The 19,852-nt window shown below is 55.8% G+C and overlaps 7 protein-coding genes across 7 annotated transcripts; 3 read left to right on the top strand and 4 right to left on the bottom strand.

Moving 5' to 3' along the window:
- Position 1: 1 nt before the first annotated feature.
- Positions 2-1,813, bottom strand: EV422DRAFT_129740 (eIF3 subunit 6 N terminal domain-containing protein). Its single transcript, XM_053064728.1, has 4 exons — positions 1,652-1,813; positions 1,426-1,580; positions 1,238-1,342; positions 2-1,164 (listed from the first exon to the last, which is right to left on the bottom strand). Exons 1-4 carry the CDS (start codon positions 1,755-1,757, stop codon positions 253-255), a joined length of 1,278 nt encoding a protein of 425 aa, XP_052923928.1. The 5' UTR covers positions 1,758-1,813; the 3' UTR covers positions 2-252.
- Positions 1,814-2,518: 705 nt separating this feature from the next.
- On the top strand, positions 2,519-3,728 carry EV422DRAFT_559175 (ribosomal protein L24e-domain-containing protein). The gene is made up of 3 exons (XM_053071934.1): positions 2,519-2,794; positions 2,934-3,035; positions 3,119-3,728. Exons 1-3 carry the CDS (start codon positions 2,702-2,704, stop codon positions 3,404-3,406), a joined length of 483 nt encoding a protein of 160 aa, XP_052923927.1. The 5' UTR covers positions 2,519-2,701; the 3' UTR covers positions 3,407-3,728.
- Positions 3,729-6,030, bottom strand: EV422DRAFT_536283 (26S proteasome subunit RPN7-domain-containing protein). The gene is made up of 9 exons (XM_053070816.1): positions 6,008-6,030; positions 5,660-5,846; positions 5,477-5,582; positions 5,193-5,398; positions 4,767-4,912; positions 4,467-4,686; positions 4,244-4,352; positions 3,984-4,152; positions 3,729-3,916 (listed from the first exon to the last, which is right to left on the bottom strand). The coding sequence occupies exons 2-9, from the start codon at positions 5,678-5,680 to the stop codon at positions 3,742-3,744; spliced, it is 1,152 nt and encodes a 383-aa protein (XP_052923926.1). The 5' UTR covers positions 5,681-5,846; positions 6,008-6,030; the 3' UTR covers positions 3,729-3,741.
- EV422DRAFT_129499 (uncharacterized protein) lies at positions 5,960-8,829 on the top strand. The gene is made up of 3 exons (XM_053064726.1): positions 5,960-6,730; positions 7,039-8,676; positions 8,795-8,829. Exons 1-2 carry the CDS (start codon positions 6,173-6,175, stop codon positions 8,494-8,496), a joined length of 2,016 nt encoding a protein of 671 aa, XP_052923925.1. The 5' UTR covers positions 5,960-6,172; the 3' UTR covers positions 8,497-8,676; positions 8,795-8,829.
- EV422DRAFT_569276 (Sec8 exocyst complex component-specific domain-containing protein) lies at positions 8,730-13,760 on the bottom strand (the record flags this gene model as incomplete). Its single annotated transcript, XM_053072747.1, has 25 exons — positions 8,730-8,894; positions 8,974-9,184; positions 9,256-9,374; positions 9,448-9,562; positions 9,670-9,764; positions 9,832-9,948; positions 10,019-10,165; positions 10,236-10,363; positions 10,443-10,640; positions 10,742-10,842; positions 10,942-11,270; positions 11,363-11,529; positions 11,604-11,631; positions 11,706-11,904; positions 11,976-12,046; positions 12,114-12,218; positions 12,283-12,332; positions 12,416-12,471; positions 12,531-12,561; positions 12,630-12,711; positions 12,785-12,953; positions 13,034-13,172; positions 13,249-13,311; positions 13,372-13,489; positions 13,587-13,760. The coding sequence occupies 25 exons, from the start codon at positions 13,758-13,760 to the stop codon at positions 8,730-8,732; spliced, it is 3,177 nt and encodes a 1,058-aa protein (XP_052923924.1).
- A 1,569-nt stretch (positions 13,761-15,329) lies between these two features.
- On the top strand, positions 15,330-16,574 carry EV422DRAFT_536249 (uncharacterized protein). Its single transcript, XM_053070815.1, has one exon. The coding sequence runs from the start codon at positions 15,569-15,571 to the stop codon at positions 16,196-16,198; it is 630 nt and encodes a 209-aa protein (XP_052923923.1). The 5' UTR covers positions 15,330-15,568; the 3' UTR covers positions 16,199-16,574.
- A 129-nt stretch (positions 16,575-16,703) lies between these two features.
- Positions 16,704-19,650, bottom strand: EV422DRAFT_569274 (uncharacterized protein; the record flags this gene model as incomplete). The annotated part of the gene is made up of 12 exons (XM_053072746.1): positions 16,704-16,980; positions 17,069-17,133; positions 17,230-17,332; positions 17,411-17,610; positions 17,684-17,746; positions 17,844-17,895; positions 17,995-18,377; positions 18,464-18,639; positions 18,758-18,856; positions 18,932-19,057; positions 19,139-19,274; positions 19,378-19,650. 12 exons carry the CDS (start codon positions 19,648-19,650, stop codon positions 16,704-16,706), a joined length of 1,953 nt encoding a protein of 650 aa, XP_052923922.1.
- Between the last annotated feature and the right edge of the window lie 202 nt (positions 19,651-19,852).

Here is a 19,852-nt window from a genome sequence, read left to right as displayed (position 1 = left end):
ATCATATGTTATAACACACTCATCGCATCTGATATCATGGAACCAGTACATACAATGAACAAAAGTGAGCGAATCAAATAACAAGTGCAGAGGCTGCCGTATCTAAGTAGCAAACACCACTCAGTAGGGCGCTAGACTACATCGAGACGGCGGATGGCGTTATATAGATATATGTAAAGGGATGCGTGGTGGGATGGGTGGGACCCGAGACTAGGGAAGCTAACGGACCTTCGTACGTCCATGGTTCCTTCCTTACGCATCATCCCCCCCAACCTCCGCCTTCCTCCCCTTCCCATGCTCCTCCCTCTTCCCACCCGCAACCCCGTGCCCACCCCCCGAACTCTTCCCCTTCTTCCTCTGCGCCAACTCCCCCTCCCTCTTCTCAATATTATTCGCCAACAAACTCGACCTAAAGCTCAACGCCTTCGTCCGCTCGATAACCTGCTGATACACCGAATTATGGTGGGTGCCCATCACAACCGTATCCGTCTCGCTATCAATCTTGGCGTCCATGCGCGCGTTACGGATCAGGTTCACGATCCATTTCTCGCCTTCCTCAGGTTGCAGGTCGAGTTTAGACGAGACGTCGCTGATGTTGATGTGTTGGTGGATACGGCAGTAGGTTTCAAAGATGAATAAGCGGCCGTTCTCTTTGAAGTCTTCTTGTAGGGAGACGAGGAAGAAGTCGTTGGCGATGACGTCGTCGCATTCCTTCAATTTGATCTGCGCGCCGTCGAAATCAAAGTTGACGTAGAGGGCCTCGATGAACTCCGTGATGGGGTCCTTGTACGCGTTGGATTCCTGCTGAATGACGCGGATGAGGTCCTTCATGACGTTTCTGCGTTTCTTGTTGACGACGGCGGCCGTGGCGAGGTAGCGGAGGATCCAGGGGCAGGCGGTCTGGATGGTGTTGAGGTATTGTGGTTGGAAGAAGAGGTCCACGATGCCGTCGCGGCCTTTGGGGTGGTTGAAGAAGACGAAGAGCGACCAGTGGATTAGCCAAGAGCGTTGTTGGAGGGCTTCGAGGTGGGAGGAGAAGTTGCGTTGCTCGATCATCTCTTTGAGACGGTTAAGGTCGTCGTAGGCGGTTTCCCAGTTTTGGGTGAGGATCTCGGACGCGAGCTTGCCCCAGAGGGAGCTGACGTTCTGGTCGTAGTCCGTGGACTTTTCGGGAGAGAAGGAGGGCGTCAGTTTCATACTACTCTTTGCGATATCAACATTCAATCCAGATGCTCACCAGAATACGGAAGTGATACAGCATCTCAGCAGCGCTAGCATAGTTTCCGATGTCGTAGTTGTACAGGGCAAAGTCGTACAGAGCGTTGAGCATCTCCGGTTTGAACTAAGGAGGAAAGGACATCAGTTACACCATGTCTTCTCTCTTCGCAGCTCGCCTTCACCGCTACCCCATCCTCCGACACTCACGTTGTACTTCTCGGTCAAAAACTGGATGTTGGCCAGCTTGTCCTGCTTCAGCTGCTGAATGACAACAGGGTCCTGGATCGTCTCCATGATCTCGGAACTCTTGTCGGTCAGCTCCTCAAACTTGGTCAGGACATTCGCACGACGTTCCTCATATCCTATTGAAAAATGCTTGTGTTAGACCTCCACCGACATCGACTGAGCGCAATGTCCTATATTCCCCACGCACCAGGCTCGTTCTGCTCCTCGTCCTCCAAGTTGTGGATCTCGCGATAGATAGCGTTGGTGTAATCTATCATTTTCGTCTTTGACAGGAGGTCGTACTTGGCCTGCATCAAGCTCTCGGTTGGGTAGATCTGTAGGGAATAGAAATAAAACGGTCAGTCACTTTCTCGACATGTGTCTCGAGAATGAAGTCAAGCGATCGATGGAGGGCGATAGCGATGGGCTTGTGCCTCGCTTCGCACTGTGGGCAGGAGTCTCGCCATCGGTTCGCTCTATATTGCTCGATATAACCGAGTCGGATCTCCGTCTCAGTTGCGTCACATAGATCGGTGAAATGGGAACGGGCCTCGCTTCGCTCGCGTGGGCATTCTCCCCGGGTCGCACTCCCTACCACTGGGGCTCCTCCCGCGACCCACCCTTGCTCTCTATCTTCCGCTCCCTTCCCCGAATCCACTTCAGAGATCCCTCCTATCGCGACTCTGCCAGTCCACATCCACATGGCTCATCAAAATCTAATACCCATCGAACCCCCCCCCTCTCATAGTACGCACCTCCTGACCCAACAAGAACTCGAGCAGCGGGGCCACCATGTGGCGGTCCAAGTAGTGCCCGATCTTCTCCGTGAGGTCGTACTTTGCCATGTTTGCGTTGGGATGTTGGGACACTAAGTGTGCCTTACTCCTGAGAATGTGGGTTGCGGATGTTAGTTCTCGTAGGGGCACAGTGAGCTTCCGTCGTCGGTAAGTTACCTGCAAATCTGTTGTTGGCAATTTGAGCTCAGGCCTGTCTGTGCACCGGTTGAAGTCTCTCCGTTTTCTCTGAGCGCCGAGAGCGGGGCGCTGAATTCGGTATAGCCCACTACGGACATGCGCCACACGCGCGCCACCCTGCGCCCCATAGGAATTCCTCCAGTCACGTGGCCACTCACTCGCTCACTCACACCTCAGTCCCTCTGCGACCGACGCTGCCGGCCCACAACTCCTGGTCAGAACTTGGCCTTTTCCCCAGACCCTCATTTTCCCCACCACTCCCTTGATACTCAAAGACAGCAACAATGCGTCTCGAAAAGTGCTACTTCTGCTCAAGCACCGTCTACCCCGGCCACGGCACCATGTTCGTCAGGAACGACTCCAAGGTCTTTCGCTTCGTAAGTATTCACTCCACCACCCTCCCGAGTCAAGAGTTCACTTGTTTTGCTCGCTTTGCGTGGCTGTCTCAATCGCCGTTTGCTGTGCGTTCTCGTATTTCATGTAGACGCTTACTAACGCCCTCTGTGATTCCCCCAGTGCCGGTCAAAATGCCACAAAAACTTCAAAATGAAACGTAACCCCCGTAAAGTCCGGTGGACGAAAGCGTTCAGGCGGGCTGCAGGCAAAGAAATGACGATCGTAAGTCACAATTATCGATCGGGAGCCCCTCATTTCATCTGTCTGTCCAGTTCTAACCGATCTCTTTCTCTCCAAATTCCCAGGACACAACCCTCGAATTCGAAAAACGGCGCAACGTGCCCGTCCGCTACGACCGGTCCCTCATGGCCACCACTCTGAAAGCCATGAAGAGGGTCGCCGAGATTAAAGCCAAGCGCGGGCGGGTGCACTACCTCAACCGTATGCGCGGGAAGAGCGAGATGGAGCGGAAGCAGGATGGGGTGCTTGTCGGGCGGAATATCGAGTTGGTGGGCGATGAGAGCGTTAGGAGGAGGGTCGTGGAGAGGGTGGAAGTCAAGGAGGTTGTCGGGATGGATGTGGAGACGGCGTAAAGGGCTGGAGAGAGAGAGGGAGTTGGAGCGGGAAGAGGAGGGACGAGAGGAGGATCGCGAAGGGGGAACGACATGGGAGCGATTTTGAGAATACCGATAGCTCCCTTACCCACCACACCACTGCACGCGCAAACACACACCACCACCATCATTTTTATCCACCATCATCACCTGTTTACCATAGCCCCACTGAGCCCCTTCACATCCCATATTTAAGCGCCGTCACATCCTCGCTCGTTATTTTGTTTTTTTGTTTCCAAGCTGTACAGAAATCTTATTCTTATTACAATCACCCCATCATCTTGGATGCCCCCACTCCCCCTCTCCCACCACATTCAAACAGTCACAACCCTACTCAACTTCTGCACGCGATTCAGCAACAGATCCCCCTGCCTAATCACCCCCTGATACTGCGCGTTCTTTGCGTCCGGCCGGTTCGTCTCCACGATCCCGCCCACCTTATCAATCACCGCGTTCAGCCGGCCCGCTGCGATAAACTTGGACAAATCCCTATCCCGTCAGAACGGCGCGTCAGTATCACCACATGAATTGTGAAATTCGTTTTTTTGGTCCTTACGAGTCGATCCACTCCTCAGTGACCCCAAACGAGCTCGCCATCGATTCGACGCTCAGACTCCGGTACGACTCCAGGAGCTGGGCGTAGGCAGCGATGCGCATCTCGCGGACGTAGTAGCGGTAGTGCGGGTGGAGGAGCCGGTCTGATTTCATTTGGGTTTCGATTTGGGCTGTTGAGCGAAACGAAACAAAGGAGGTTAGGATACGAGGGGGGGGATGTGATACCCCTGGGAGCGGGATGGCGGGGGGGTGGATATTTACCGAGGGATTCGAAGAACTGGGCGTAGTTTCCGTTGTACAGCGAGTTGGCGAAGGAGGAGAGGTGCGGGACTTGGTCGATTGCTTCGAGGATCTCGGGGGCTGTCAGGACCTGAAAAAGGAAGAAGGTCATATATCCATTCATCAGTCCCCATCCGTCCACCCAACCTCTCTCTCTCCCCAGCCCGCGGTCGACTACGTGTCCCAGCTCGATAAAATCTCGCACCTTGCTCTTATACTCCCTCCTCCCCAACGTAATGACCCCCGTCCAAACAGTATACTTGACGAAATCCTTATACTCCATCAACTCGGTGCTCGTGAACGTCGCCAGCGTGTCCAAAAACAGCTGGATCGCGTTCTTGAAGTCCCGGATGGAGATGCGGTAGATCCCTTCGTATACTTTGAGGCGGTTGCGGCGGTCCCAGTCGCCTCCTTCCTCAATCAATCTAGATGATCATAGGGGTGGGTGTGAAATGTGAGATAGGGCAGGGGTGGGTGGGTTGAAAAGGGGCGATGTAAGACATACGTCTTGGCTTTCTCGATGTTACGACTGATGAGATCGTTGTCGCGGAAGAAGAAGCCGATGCGGATGGTGGCGAATACGAGGTCGATGCGGTGGCCTAGAGGACCGGTCTTGTCGAAGGCGAGGCGGTAGGCTGCTAGTGCTTTTTCCTATCATTCGATATTGCGAGATGAGTGGATGTAACGATGAGTGGTGTGGTTGACGGGCGAATGATGGTTAACGGTTGATGATTGAACAGATCCCCGTTCTTCGCTGCCGCTCACAGTTAAAGACAGGGGCTCGCTTCGCTCGCCTAAAAACCACGATTGTTCGCTGGCCGGTGACGGGTATTGCGCCTGCGGCACGGAATTCGCTCCGCTCCGGTCGTCCTCGTTTCCCCTCCCCTCCACACCCCCACCCATCCCTCCCTCCCCATATACTATTCCCTACCTTATCACCAATCCTCGCAAAAAACCCGGCCCTGGCAATCAACGCATCACTGATATCCGTCTCGCCCAAATTCTGCTCCGCATCCTCCAGCTTCGCATCCAGCTTCTTCAGTTCCTCCTCGTTATCTTTCTTCAATTCACTCAGAAGTGTGTTGTCACGCGGGAAGGCGAGCTCCGTGCTTAAATGCGTGTAGTAGGGTGCCATTTCTGTATGCGAGAGGGGGGATTAGTTGGGGGGGGGGGGGGGGGGGGAGTTGGGATGGGATGGGGAGATGGGGGACGCACTGTCGGCCTTGATGTATTCGAGGACTTTTGCGCGGGCTTCTGATTGGCCTTCTTTTGGGCCGGATGTGAGGAGAAAGACATATTGGGCGAGGTCGAGGTTTGGGATCTGTTGCGGGACGCCGGGAGAGGGAGGATGAGTTGAGGTGGCTCTAGATTAAGGCGTTTGAAGGATGAGAGCCGTACCTTTGCGATAACGTCGTCCATTGTGGATTGCGTGTCCTCTGGGGAACTGGGGGTTGGAATGAGGGTGAGTGCGTGCGTTCGCGTGTGGTGGCTAACAGCCTGGCTATGGAATGGCGAGCAGGAAGCAGACGGCAAGCACAGTCCAAGCGAAGGGGCTGGGCGCACGTACCTGATATTGCGAGTGAGGGTATGTGTGTAGTCTGAGCGATGGGGCCCTTCCTTCTGATCTTGAGAGTTCGCAGTCTGTTGTTGTTGAGGGGGGCAGACCGACGCGATTTCTGGTCGCTCTCTTGTGGGGCGGGCGTGGCTATTGCGAACTCCCTCCCTCCCTCTGCCTCCCTCCCACAGACGCTCCACAGAGGACACACCCATACTCCTATACGGTACAGTGCTCTCGCTTCTCTCGACGTCGGCGCAGTGGACGGCCGACACGCAGAAACTATCACCGTCCTCTTCTTGGAGTCAAAAAACCCATCTTTGGGGTCACCTTGACCAGCCCGCCCCTCTAACAACATGTCGGAAATGTTCCATGCCCAATGGTTCGGTGGCGACGAGAGATCCTTCTCAAAGCCGGCGCCGATATCTTACAAGACGCCCGAGTCGACGCCGGGCTCGTTATTGGCCCGCCTGCAGCTGAGCACCATCGACACTTCCAAGTCGACCCTATATCGGACAGCTGCAGCGACCGGCCCTTCAATCTCACACAATCCAGACACGAATACCCCCCGCAACCCCGTCCCCAGCCTCCCCATCGAACTCTGGGTCCACATCTGCCGCCTCCTAACCACCGACCCCGCCTACCAACCCGCCCTCTACTCCCTCTGTCTCGTCAACAAAGCGCTTTCTTTGACTGCAACAGAGTACCTCTACAAATACCCCCGCATCGATGGTCTAAAGCAGAGTAATCTGTTTTTGCATTCTTTGGCGCTTTCCACTTCTGCGGCCGTTGCGAATCTGACGAATACGGATCCGAGTGCTGCGCTGGATGGGAGGGGATCACTACGGGATGCTGCGAGTTATGTGAAGGGATTGCAACGGACTCGGAGAACGCCGTCGGGGTTCCTGATTGAGGTAGGCTGCGAGCGGAGCGAGCGCGAAGCGAGGGGACCGATCGAAGAAGCAGCTAGCGACAGCGAAGCGCGAGCGGAGCGAGCCACATTGCGCCAAAGGCGCAAGACTCCCCTCACCGCATTCCTTAGCGAGCTTCAGCGAACGTCATATCTTTTGCGAGCGAAGCGAGCACCACATTGCGCTAAAGGCGCAATACTCCCCTCACCCACGTGTTTGTTGATGAGTGGTTGATGGTTTACATTCGATGGTCGATACCGCATGATTGCTTGATGGGTTGATGGCGAATGATTTGTTCTCATCGCTTCTAGGTCGCTCACCGCGCCCACGGTCTCGAGCTCTTCCCGCCCGGGTTCTGGGAGCGTCTCAACTCCTCCGACCTAGAAGTCCTAGCGCGCTGCCGCGCTACCGTCGCGACGCTTGTAATCGGCACCGACAATAAGGACGCGCTCCTCGCCCTCGCGTCCATCCTCGCCGCCAGGGAGTACACCCATATGAGCCGCCGCCGCTCATCCCTCTCCCTCGAAGACTATATGTGCACTCTGCAACAAAAGGATCCTCTACGCGACGCACTGGATGAGATGCTCCCCACGGATCGTAAACTGGCCTACCTCCTCATCCATCTCCCCAACATCCGCCGCCTCGCATTGTCCGACCAGGCCGTGACCGCCGGCCCCGACCCGCTCATCCACCTCGCCGTCCGATGTCTCCCCAACCTGCGGTCAGTCACCCTAGACTCCTCCGGCGTCGCCCATTCGCGCGTCGGCCCCGCTGCCGTGAAAACGGTGTGGGAGAATTGCGTGAATCTCGCGGACCTAACGCTCGTCAACCACACCCTCCCTGCTACCATACCCCTCTCCCCCGCGAAACAGCTCAGGCGGCTCCGTCTACGCCACTGCACGTTCGCCATGTCCCACGACGACTCTCCCTCCCTCTCTACACATACATTACCACACATGATCATCAACGCACCCGGACTGACCCACCTCGAACTACACAAATGCAACGACACGGACACGGATACATCGCCCGACCGCGACCGCTGGTCCCACCTCCTCGGTGCACTCGCCTCCCACCTCCCTCCCACCCTAACACACCTAGCGATCATCCACACCCACCCCACCCCAACCAACCTCTCCAACATCCCCATCACGCCCCTCGTCACATCTTTCACGTGTCTCCCAACCCTGCGGACCCTCCACATCGAATCCCTCGTCAACGTCACCCCCGCGGCACTCACCGCGCTGTTGACACATACACCGAACATCACCACGCTGAACCTAAACAGATGCCACCCCTCCGCAACCGACCACCATTTCGCGGCCGTCTGCACCACGCTCCCGAAATTGACCGGCCTGTGCTATCTCCCCCATCATGTACCGCCGGGACTGGTCTGTCTCGCAATGCCGTACGTGCCCGACCCCGCGGATAACCACACCACGTCCACGGGGCTGGCGTTCTCATCGTCGGTCAACCCAACCCCGTCATTCCTGACGTCGAACGCCCCGCCCGCCCTCCCAACCAACACAACCCCCCGCATCCACCTCCCCCACACACCGCGCCTGACCCACCTGACACTGGACGCGGGCGCGTGGACGGAGGACGGCTGGCGCGCCCTGGCGGACGCGTGTCCGCGGCTGAGGAGTGTCGGGGTTGTCGGGGTTGTGGGCGGGAGGGTGATGGGCGGGTTGAGACGGAGGGGCGTCAGGGTGGTGCTGTTGGGCGAGGGCGAGGGCGGGGAGGATGAGCGCGGGGTAGGCTTTATGTAGCCCTTTTCCTGCATAGCGGGGCCGGTGTAAGTGCAGTTGTTGGTTTCTTGGGTGTGCGGCGATCGAGACAGAGTGGAGGTTGTATGCAGTGTATGTACTGTATCCACATTGGATCTTTTGCCCCCCCAAACGGGGTATACCTTGAAGAAAAATCTCCGCCATATCACACATATCAAAAAACATCCCCCCCCCCCCCAAAAAAGAGATGGATACACGCAAAACGCCCCCCGATCTCAATGCTTGGTAAACCACTCCCTCAACGCCCTCCCACACTCCTCCCACCGCGCGCGGGCCACGTCATCCCTCGCGTCTGCAAAGATCAGGTCCAGGACCACCCTGCACTCCTCGTACGTGAACCGCCCCTTCAGATGCGGGTCGCCGAGCTGTTTGATCAGCTCCTATAAAAACAAAAAAGAAGGGGTCATACACGCATTAACCCCACCTGCCAGTGAATGAGGGGCGTGATTGAATCCTCACCTCCCCCGGCAATTCAAGCAGGGCAAAGTAGTCCTTCGCCCTCTCGAGGCCGACATCATGTACGCTGGCGATGTTGGTCAGGTTCTGCTGCAGCGCGCACACGTTGCGCACCAGCTTGCGGGTGCCGTGCGGGACGGTGGGTTTCTTGATGTGCGGGAGGGCCGCGGTCAGCGTTGCCGAGATCAGGTGGGGGAGGCCGGAGAAGATGAAGCTGCGGGGGAATCGACGGATGTTAGAGGGGGGAGGCGATGATTTGCTTTTGTTTTTTGGGTTTTTGCTTACCGGGTCCGTTTGGGCCCCATCACCCCGCTCAGCACCTCCTCCAGCGTCGACAGGTCCGTGTTCAGGATGCCGATGTACGGGTCCGGGTCCTGCGTGTCGTCGTCCAGATCATACGTGCCCTATTCCAAACACCCCCAACAGTTTCATCGTCAACCCGTGGAATGAAATGCAGGGCGGCGGGGGAGAACGAACCTCCCGCATCGCCAGATCCAAAAAGAACATGGAATGGCACCGCAGCTCCACGCGCAGCACGAACAAGCAGAGGTCGGACAGGCGGCGGAAATTGGTGAGGAGGGCTTTGAACCGTCTGGATCCAAAAAAAAGGGGGGGGGGGGGGGGGGGGTAAGTACGTACGTCCCCAATGCGGGTTGGTTATTCCCGTGAACGCATACGCAAAAAAAAAGGGACACATACTCAACCATCTCCTCCGCCAACGCAATCGGCACCTCCTCGCCCCTCCCGACCGGCAACTCCGGCAGGGAATCCGAACTAAGTTGGAAAAAACTCGCCTGGTCAAACCAAAACACCATATGAGTGACATACCGAGCCCCGATCGTGGATATTTTTTGTTTTTACCAGACTCTCGTTCGAACTCTGCGCGCCGGCCATGAGTCTCAGCCCCGAGTGCCGGGCGGTGCTGGGGCGGTCGGGCGGGACGGAGAGGAGGTGGGTTGTTTGCTCGACGAACCATTCCTAAATGATACCCAGCCCCCCCATTAGCGCCCTCACATCAACTTAAGAACAGGTGTACTCCCGAACGCACGATCGAATGATGCAAGCTGCCGAGATTCTTGAGCGTGCGATGCTCCAGCAACAGCTCGCTGCGGTGGAACGAGCGGTCCTTCTTCAGCGCGAGCTCGGCGAAGGTTTCGCGGTGGGCGAGTTTGGTCGTAAAGTCGCTGCCTGCGTCCTAATAAGATACCAAGGTGGTGAGATAACCACACGATGATTCCTTGGGGGGCCATTCTGTATATGTGTACCGTTGCATCGTCGTGGTAAACCGCGCGTTCGGATAGGAGTTCGAATATCTCGTCGTCCTGCACCCACGCCGCGCTCACGATGCTGCTGTACCCGCCATCCGCGCCGGGCTGGTTGCTGCTCGTCAACGCTGCACAAAAACACAAAAAACAATCAGTTACCCCCAGGTCGGTCCCACCGCACATCACACAATCCAGCAACAGTTTTACCCTTGAACCTCGCCAAACACTTCTCGTAGTAGCTCCTCAACACCACATCGATCATCTGCACGGCTTCAGATTGGTGGATGGGGATGTGCGGGACCGCGCGCGTGATGCCGCGGATGAGGACGGTGAGCGCGAGGGTGGATTTGGCGAGGGGGTAGGGGGAGGTTTCCGGGGCGGATTCGGCGTGGAAGGCGTCGATGCCTGCGAATAGGGCGGGGGTTATGAGCATGGAAATAGGGGGAGGGGGGGTTGAAAAGGGGAGGTGGGGGGGGGGGGGGGGGGGGGGGGGGTGAAGACGTTACCGTTCACATAAGTGTTGAAGTACCTCAACACCCTATTCTCCATCTGCGGCAAAAACACGCTGAGCACAAACTCCTCGAGGAACACTCTCAGGTTGCTGAACCTTTGCAGAAAGCGGGGGGACGAAATCCCTGCCCATCAGTCTCCCTTGGCCCCTGCACAAACACACCCAAAAAAAAAAAGACAATCCCCCCCAACCTACTTAACCCCCAACCCCGTCTCCATCCTTCTCACAAACCCAAACGTGGGCCCAAACACCACCAGGATGTTGTACGGGTCGGCGCTGATCAACAACCGATGGCCCGTGACGACCGCGTTAGCCGCGTACGTGTCCACGATCCCCGCCGTCGTGCCCTCGCCGTCGCCCTCACCCTCGGCCTCGTCGTCGGAACCCGAGCGGGTGTCCAGCGGGGTGGAGTTGACGCGCACTTTCAGCACGTCCTGCGCGAGCGCGCGTTCCGCGTCCGGGTTGATGGATTTGTAGGTGGTGAGCATCTCGGAGGCGTCCGTGCCGACGACTTTAAAGAGGGGCTTAACGGAAGGGGTCATGGCGTTACGGGATGTACAACGGAAGGGGTGGTGATGAACCTGAACCCCTGGGGGTGGGGTGAATGTGATTTTACCTGAGAATCGGTCCGGATCTTGGCCCGCCGTTTATCCTTCAGCATGTCGTTGAGCGTGACGGCGGCGTTGGGTTCCGAGCCTTTGCGTTCGGAGCTGGAGACGTATTCGTAGATGAGGGCTTTGAGCTCGTTTTGCGCGCTGTACCAGACGTCGCGGCTGCTGTAGACTGCTCTCGGAAGGGGGGATTTGATGCATGAGTGAATGTTTTTTGAGAGCGTAGAGGGGCGGGGGGTGACTTACGGCCTTCTAGATGCTCATCCGTTTGCCGCTGGATAGAGGAGCATAATCAGCACACACATCAGAGTATGACCCCAACTGAAATCCACTCACGGCCGGACTCACCCCCGCAAAATCCGCCAAAATAGCCTGCACAAACAAATGCGCCTGGATAATGCTCTCAAACTTCCTAAATAGCTGCCACAAGAACTGAAGCAACGTCTGCGCGTCCACGGCCCGCGTCGTCGTGCCGAGGAGATTCGGTGGGCGGGATGCGAGGACCCGGTCAGGGGGCTCGTCGTTTTTGGAGAGGGGGATCGTAACGCTGTCGGGGTGGGGGAGAATGGGGATGAGGAGGGGGATGTAAGGCAGGGACCGGGGGGATGGCGTACGTACTTGTGGTCGGCTTCTTGGACGGTTCGCTCGACTACATAGTAGAGTTCGATGGGGAGTCTGTCACGAATGAGCTGTACCCACACCTGGATCAGCTCTGACCCCACGAGGATCAAGGGGTCGATTTCCTTTTTTTTTTACCTCCATAGCCTCCCTCACACGGCCCAAAAGGAACAGCGCCTCCATGATGCACAATATGAACTGGAACGAGTCCGCCTCCGGGTTGGCTTCGAGGTCCTCGGTGATCTACGACTTGGTTATGTTAGCAAGAGTTTTCGTGAAGGGATGGGTCCACGAAGTTGTGGGTCACCTCTGGCTCCCAGGCGTCGCTGTCACGGCGGAGTTTGCTTTGCCATGCCTCTACATGCCGAATTCGAGGTACGATATAAACATTTCCAAATCAGAACCTTTCGTCAAGTTTTTGGAGGCATGGTTGGACCCACCATCTCCCGTCTTCCCCGGGCGCTCGCGATTCGATTTCTGCGACGGGTCTGTCCAGCTATGAAAGGACCATGTGAGCTGATACTGCAGCATAACAGATTCGAATAGATGGCTTACTGGTTCTCATTGTGGAGCTCCGACTGATCAACTGAAGGAACATGAGTTTCCCCAACCTCATGAACTCAGTCACATCTGAGCAACACTAAATGTACGCACCTGCATCAAGACGATACAAGCTGAACGCGCTCTTGAGGTATATATGACTATGCAGCTCTTCGATCAGCGTCTCGTGTATCGACTAGGTGCCAGATACAATCTCCGATCAGTGGGAAGATTCGATCGTTCCGCATGGGGATTTCCACAACGCATACCGTCCTAATCTCATGCAATTTCTGCGCAACAGCCTCCAGCGCCCCGATTTCCGCGCATTCACCCTCCTCAATCGATCGGGTGGCGGATTGCAGCAGCCGCACGGCTGTTAGGTAGTATTTCCCCTGTATCAGCGCTTCAAGGCGGGCTGGCATTGTTTGGAGGTCTTCTCTAGAAAGATGCAGACGTGAGCATCGGTATGGCGCACACACGATTAGGTCATGGTCAACTATCGCGCATGGTATCCTTACACCATATCCAATATCCTCGCAATCTCCTTATACTGCAAACTTTTCAACCACAGATGGAGCAGATCGAATCGCTTGCATTGGAGCCATTCTTTGCTGTTCTCGAGTCGTTTGCGCGAGTCTCGGACGCGGCGTTGGGAGTCTACATGGAATGTCGCTCAGCGGACGCATGGCTTTTGAATGGAAGGGACGGACTATATATGTGTATATGTATGTACCGGTGATGTTCTCCACGACGTTGCTGAATGTTTGGATGGCTGTGTTGAACGCCTGGTGGTAGTCTGTGTATGGCATGCATCAGTCGAGTTGAGAGATTTTTCGAATCTTCTTCCGGATGTTACCGTTTACGACTACATCCATGGCCATCTCCAACTTGTCATAGATGGCACAGAAGGCTACATAGTCCCGGCCTAGCGAGCTCTCGTCTAGAAGCGATAGCGCATGGGGGACGGGATTGAACTAAAGATGCCACACAACAGAACATTTCATTGATGAGTTTCCAAAATGAACATATCTGACCGCCGCCGCAAAACTCTCCTTGCCGTTGCAGAACTACCTCGGAACTGGTCATAAAATCCCAAGATATGTTTATTTCACTTTGTACTTCGTTGACCACTTTGGGCAGGGTGTTTGGTTCCGGGCCATCTCCAAAGTCTCGATGCTCTACGGACTCCTGCCTTGTGCTCCTGGCTTCTGGCCGCCGTGGACTCCGAGATGCCCCTGTGAACATATTCTCGACTTTTGCTTTATGCGCTTGAAAAGGCGAAGGGAAGGTGGACCCGCCACGTAATTGCCTCCAAGATCGGCCCAAGATGGCGCTCGGGGAATTACCGCTGGAGGAGGTGGATAGCAGAGGAGAACAAAACCCGCTTATTGTATAGTAGTAGTAGTGAAGTCTGTATGTGTACAGTAAGTGAAGCAAGCGAGTCGAAGCAGGGGATCGAAGGTGGCCGAAGGGCAGAACCCCCATCCCATATCCATCTGGGGAACGCGTTTTATGGCAACATGTCATCGCGCACAGTCCGTCCGTCAGTCACCTTGAGAAAGACGCTCGCTGTCGGGCGTGACTAGTAGACATGGGTAACTCGTGCTAAATGTGGGTAGCTCACCTCCAGAATGTCCCTGCTGTGACTCTGTGAGTGAGTGAGTCATGGAGAACGCGCGCTGATTGGCTCCGGCCGCGTTGGTGACTTCCGCCCCTGCATCACACTCTCCATCAGACTGCCCTCAGTGCCCTGCATCAGTGGGGAAAGCGCAAGAGGAAACAACCAAGAAGCGACAACCCCCTCTATCTACTCCGTCTCTCTCAAGTACTCTTTCGTGACCTGCGAACCTTCTCCGAGGGGACGTCTGAGGAGACCTCGTTCGCAGATGATGGCAGGCTCAACATTGAAACGACCGGTCCAAGGACTGCTAGGCGTATGATACACTCTTACCTCAGCCTTCTCTATCTCGAATACTTTATCTCTAACCACTTCCCTCCTCACCTCTCTAGTCCCTACAGAGCTTGAAGCGCTCCGTCTCGCGTCTCGTCAGGAAACAGGGTGCCACTTTCGGAGGGCGGGGTTCAAGGCGGAGATTCAGATACACGAAACAGTGCTTTGCGAATACTCTGACGATGACGATGGTGGCGAGGGAGGATGGTGGTGATGGTCTTCTGGGGACGGAGTTTGAGGAGTTTGCAAAGGTAATGAATGGATCTGATGGGCTCCTTGTCGCGAAGGATACTGTTCAATGTCACAGAGCGGTTTCTCATCAGCATCCACTCTTCGTGTCCCGACAGGCCAACGGATTCCACTCATCCCTTCATCTCTGGATACAATCCACCACCCTCGACAACGCCATCAAGCTACACTGTACAAAATACATCCCCGTCCTCACACACTACATCGACCCCCTCCAACCCCTCCACGACACCCCCATCCCCTTCGCACTGCAGGGCCACTACCTCTACTTCTACGCCTGCCACCTCGCTACCGACGTCCTCTCATCAGACATACCTCTTTCGGCGCACGCAAAGATGGCGGCGGAGAACGTGATGACACCCTCCGCGACGCTGTATGTTTTCCATGAACTGATGATGGAGGTGTTGGATGGGATGTACAGGGACGGGTTCGCGAGGTTTGTGAGGATGAAGACGGGAAGTAAGGAGAATAGGGTTGGGTTTGGGGATTGGAAGCCGCCGGTGCCTCCCAAGGATTTGGAGCGGACGAGAAGTGTTGGGACGCTGTTCGAAGAGCCGGCGTTATCGCGCAGCCCTTCAATAGCAACAGTAGTTGTCAAAGACCTTCCGCCACAACCACCTGCGAAGCCCACCCAAACAGCGACAAGCACAGAACTCCCGCCTCCACCTGCGAAGCCCACCCAAACAGCGACGATTACCGAACTCCCACCACCACCTCCTGCGAACCCCATCCCAGACGACCGTCCCCTCCCTCCCCTCCCCTCAAAGCCCTCCCTCCCCTCCCTCATCACCCATCCCCAACAACCACACCGCGCCCCCTCCGCCTCCTCCCTCTCCACCCTCGCATCCAGCCTATGGGTCGAGCGGGCCAGCCTCGCCGCCTCCGACCACCCACCACCAGACTCACCTCCACGAAGAACACACAGCCTGACAACGAAAAAGAGCAACATAAATCTAAAGATGGATACACTGCGACGGGGCTCATCGCTGAAACTTGCGAGGAAGGCATCTATGGCGTCGATGGGCGTGGGGAACGGAGGGGACGCGGATTCGGCCGTGGAGTGTGGGAGTCCGCCCAGGGATCGCGTCGTGCCCGTAGCCGTGGCGTGAGAGGAGAAGGCGTCGCAGCTGGCATTTGCAGTGACCGTTTGGTAACCCCCCCCCCACCCCAACAACCCCAACGCAGATTCACCGAGATCTCCCGGGAACCCGCGTCCATCCTCCTCCCCTTCCGCCCCCCCCCCGCTCTTTTTTTGGTGTCCACTTGTTTACAGCCCTCACACAATCTAGCGAAAACAAAAAACGATCGTCATACTAGAACCCTCCTCTATACCCCCCCACCCCATAACATAATCCCCAACGGTCGTGACATAACCCTTAGACAGTCACGTTTCTATGCGCAATACAATAATCTATCATTTCAGCGGAGGGCGTATGTATGTATGTATGGTGGTCGTTCGGGTCGGGGTGGATCCGGCGAGTGAAGACCCCTTCACTCCCAACACCCCCCAGGAGCAATCGCCCGCAGAAAACAGACTTCCATGGCTCATAGATCGTCTCACTGCCCCCAAACCCAAAACCCGGGGCACCCCACCCGCGGGGTCTGGAATCCCCTGCGTACTCTATCCCCCCTCGCGCTTCCGCTCACAGTCCGCACAGAAAAGCTGCCCAAAGTGAAACGTGGGCATAAAAACCCGCGTGGGGGGCGTGGGAATGGGAACAGGGTCTTTATTGTAGGAGATTGTGCGGGGGGGGGGGGGGGGTATAACGGTGTTTGGTTATGTGTGGGTATTTATTCCGTCAAACTTCGTAGCATGTCTACCGTCTCATCTTGTGCGTGTTTTTACATATATCTGGTTTCTGAACCGGAAGGGGGGGACGATGGTCAGTACCCCGGGTGTGGTATCCCAACCGAAAACAGCGACCCGATTTGTGGAGGCTTTGCTCACCTATCCCGTGTCTACGTCGCCTGTAGGGTTCTCCCGTCTATCAGGGTATAAGCCTAGCGCGTTTGGCGGCCGCGGCTCCGTCGTCGTCGCGTGGGCGCTTGAGGAGTTTCGGGCGGGGCGGGTCAGCAGGCTTCGCGGGGGCGAGCTTGGCGCGCTTGACGGCCGGGGGCTCGTCGTCGTCGCGTGAGCGTTTGCTCCGTTTCTGTTCGGGCGCGGCGGCAGGGGTCGGAACACCGATCCCACCCCCACCAGCGGGCCGCGCGGGCGGCGGGATGTATTCGTGCTCGATCCCGTTGCGGATGTAGAAGGCGACGTATCTGTGTATGTATGCGAACACGGGGGGATGTTTGTAAGTGTGGTTGAGTCAAAGTGAGGAGGGGGGAGGGGGTATGGAGGAGGACGTACATGTTGCCAGCCTGGATATCTTTCTCCTGCAGTTCCGACACATTGACGTCGTCGAACTTGTACCACTGTGTGAGTGGGAGAGGGAGACAAAACCCCCATTGTCAGTACACACACCTACATACGCAACTACACACGAGACATGGAACAAAACGAACACTTACGTTCCCCGATTCCTTCGCATGCGCCCAATAATGCCCACTCGCGTTGCTCCCCTTATGTATAACCGTGCTGATCAACGAGTACTGGTGGGCCGGATTATGATGCCTACCAACAATCACTATATGAGTCCCACAGAACATGCACCGTGAGTAGACTGGGGGAAGCTACGACGAGAATACATACTTGACGCTCATCCACCCGGGGACTCTGGGCTCGCTCTCCTCCGAAGACGTGGTACCAGCGTCCGAATCAGAGTCGCTGCTGTTCTTCACGTCGATACCCGTGGAGGTGTAGGGGGTCATGTCGAGTTCCATCGGGACGGTGATGGCGCATTCCACTTTTTGGGTTTCGATACGACCCGAGCGTGTGCGCGTCTCCATGCGCTGTGGGGTGGAGAACGAGGGTGTGTTAGAGTATGATGGATGAATGACGGGGGCAGGGTGTGACTATACGTACCTTGAACGCCACACAAAAGACCGGAGGAAGTTCGCTAATGGAAGCTTGTCGCTTAGCACCGTCCTGTAAACGGAGAGTGAAGACATTGCATGAGTATGATTGTAGAGAGAGGGCAAGGCCGATGATGAGGGGTTCAAGATGTAAGATATGGTATGCTTACCTTGGAATGACACTTTTCACAGCGGTAGTCGATTTCTTCAGGTTTGGTGTGTCTAGTGGGTAGATGAGACAACGACGAGATGTATGAGTAAGGCGCGAGCGTACACACACACCACAAGTGAGTGAACAAGCTGAAGCAGTGAAACACATACCGATCAAGCAATTCCGGGAGACTCAAAGGTGTTTTCCGCTTCTTGCCACGCCTCGGCGACGATCCCTCGCCAGGGGAATCCAGGGCGGTGGTGACAGAAAGACACAGATCCTCCATAGGGGTCTTGGTAACCGAGACATGTCCGCACGCCGTGCATTTGATACTGGATTGTTCCTCGCCGCCAAAGACTTGACACACCGGGCAGACGCAACGACCGTTGGCGTCAAGGGCTGAGTTTTGGAACGCTTTATGCAGTTCGTGCCGTAGAGCAAGGAGAAACTCATGTGCGTCTTGCTGTTCGTTCCCTGCCATAGATGGCGTGTTTCTCCAAAAGGCTTGTAGTAAGTCCGATGGGCACATGGGGGTTGGATCGGAGCTGTACACCTGTTGACAAGCGAGGAAAAGGATGGGAATTCAATACGATGCTCGCTATATGTGCGGGATGAGTAGAGTGCAACCGAAGTACTTACGGCTTGAAAAAGACGATCAACCTGACAGACCAAACAGTCTGTGTATTGCTTGGAGCAGTTCTTCCGCGTGTGTTGGCCCGTGAGGAAGTAGCTTTTCATTGCGGCGTTATGAAGCAGAGCTTGCAGGATCGCGTTGAGATAGCAGGTCGAGCCTGCGTTGACAAGTCCTCGTAAACCTTTGGAATTGGATGTGTCAGTACCTGTTGGGGGGTCATCTAGGAGTTCTGCTTCTTCCACCCGTTCTAATTCTGCTGATGGCTATTTCCGAACTCGTCTACGTTTCTCTTCCCGTACCTGAGCACAATTGAGGTTCCGAATGACCTTCGATTAACGTCAAGTCGCCTGCGTTCGGGGTCGGAGGAGCCACCCTCCGTTTTCGCTTGATCTTGGGCTCTGTGGGATGTAAGGATCCTGAGGTCAGAGCAACAGCGTGCGAGATTACAATAGTGAGAAACGGCAAATACTCACCGAGCGCGTGGGCGATTATTAGCATCATTCGCCGAGCCTCGGCTTTGTAGATCCTGCGAAGCTCTCTATCGTAGGCGTACTGCTTACAATAGCCGCACCACACATCACACGATTGCAGATCCATCGCTGGGTGGGGCGATGAGGGGAAGGTTAGTTGCATTCATCATGGACCGCCGACAGTCAGGACGAGGGTAGAGGAAAACTCACCAAAGGGATGGTGGTTGTCCGCCAAGTGTGCAGGCATGTGTGATTCCCTGCATCCCGTGTACACGCACGACAAGCAAACATGTGGCCTCTTTTTACTTTTAGTGGTCTTGCAAGCATTGCATCTAAACGCCGGGATCTGAGAGTAGATGAGGAAAGAGAGTATCAAGATGTCAATTGACTGCCGCATTATCACAGCAGGCTTAGCGGGATAGCGGACGGTAGTGATGCACATAACATACCTCCGATAGTTTCTTGATGTGGTCGTCGACGGTTAATTCTGCGCGCTTCCGCTTCCCGCTATCGGTTTCAATATCTTCTTCCGAATCATCGTTCATTAGTGTCGAGATCTTGAAGGTTTTGCGTATATATCGCAGGGATCGGGCTTTGAGACAAAGGGCGTATCGCACTGCTGTTTTATACCCGTAAACAAAGGCCATTGCCGTGGTGCCCACATGGGGGCAGCCACGGCCCGCGTTCGGGGCCGGGTCGAGCTCCTTGCTCGATGGTGGCATTTTGCTGCCGTGGTTGCTTGAGTAGTAGTTGCTCGTTTTCGGAGTCTTGCTTGAGGGACAAGATAGAAAGGTCTGGGGGGAGAAAGAAGAAAAACCAGCCGCCGACCCTCCCACCCCCCCTCTTTATATGCTGACAGACCCTCTTAGAAGCCTCCTTTCTCCGGCACGGATACGTAAGAAAGCCTGCGGAGTTCTAACTGTA

Source organism: Fimicolochytrium jonesii, assembly GCF_025526975.1.
Source record: "Fimicolochytrium jonesii strain JEL569 chromosome Unknown EV422scaffold_19, whole genome shotgun sequence".
In the NCBI taxonomy this organism is placed as follows: domain Eukaryota; kingdom Fungi; phylum Chytridiomycota; class Chytridiomycetes; order Spizellomycetales; family Powellomycetaceae; genus Fimicolochytrium; species Fimicolochytrium jonesii.
The sequence above is the reverse complement of the archived record's forward strand: the minus strand, read 5'-3'. Positions and strand labels throughout refer to the sequence as shown.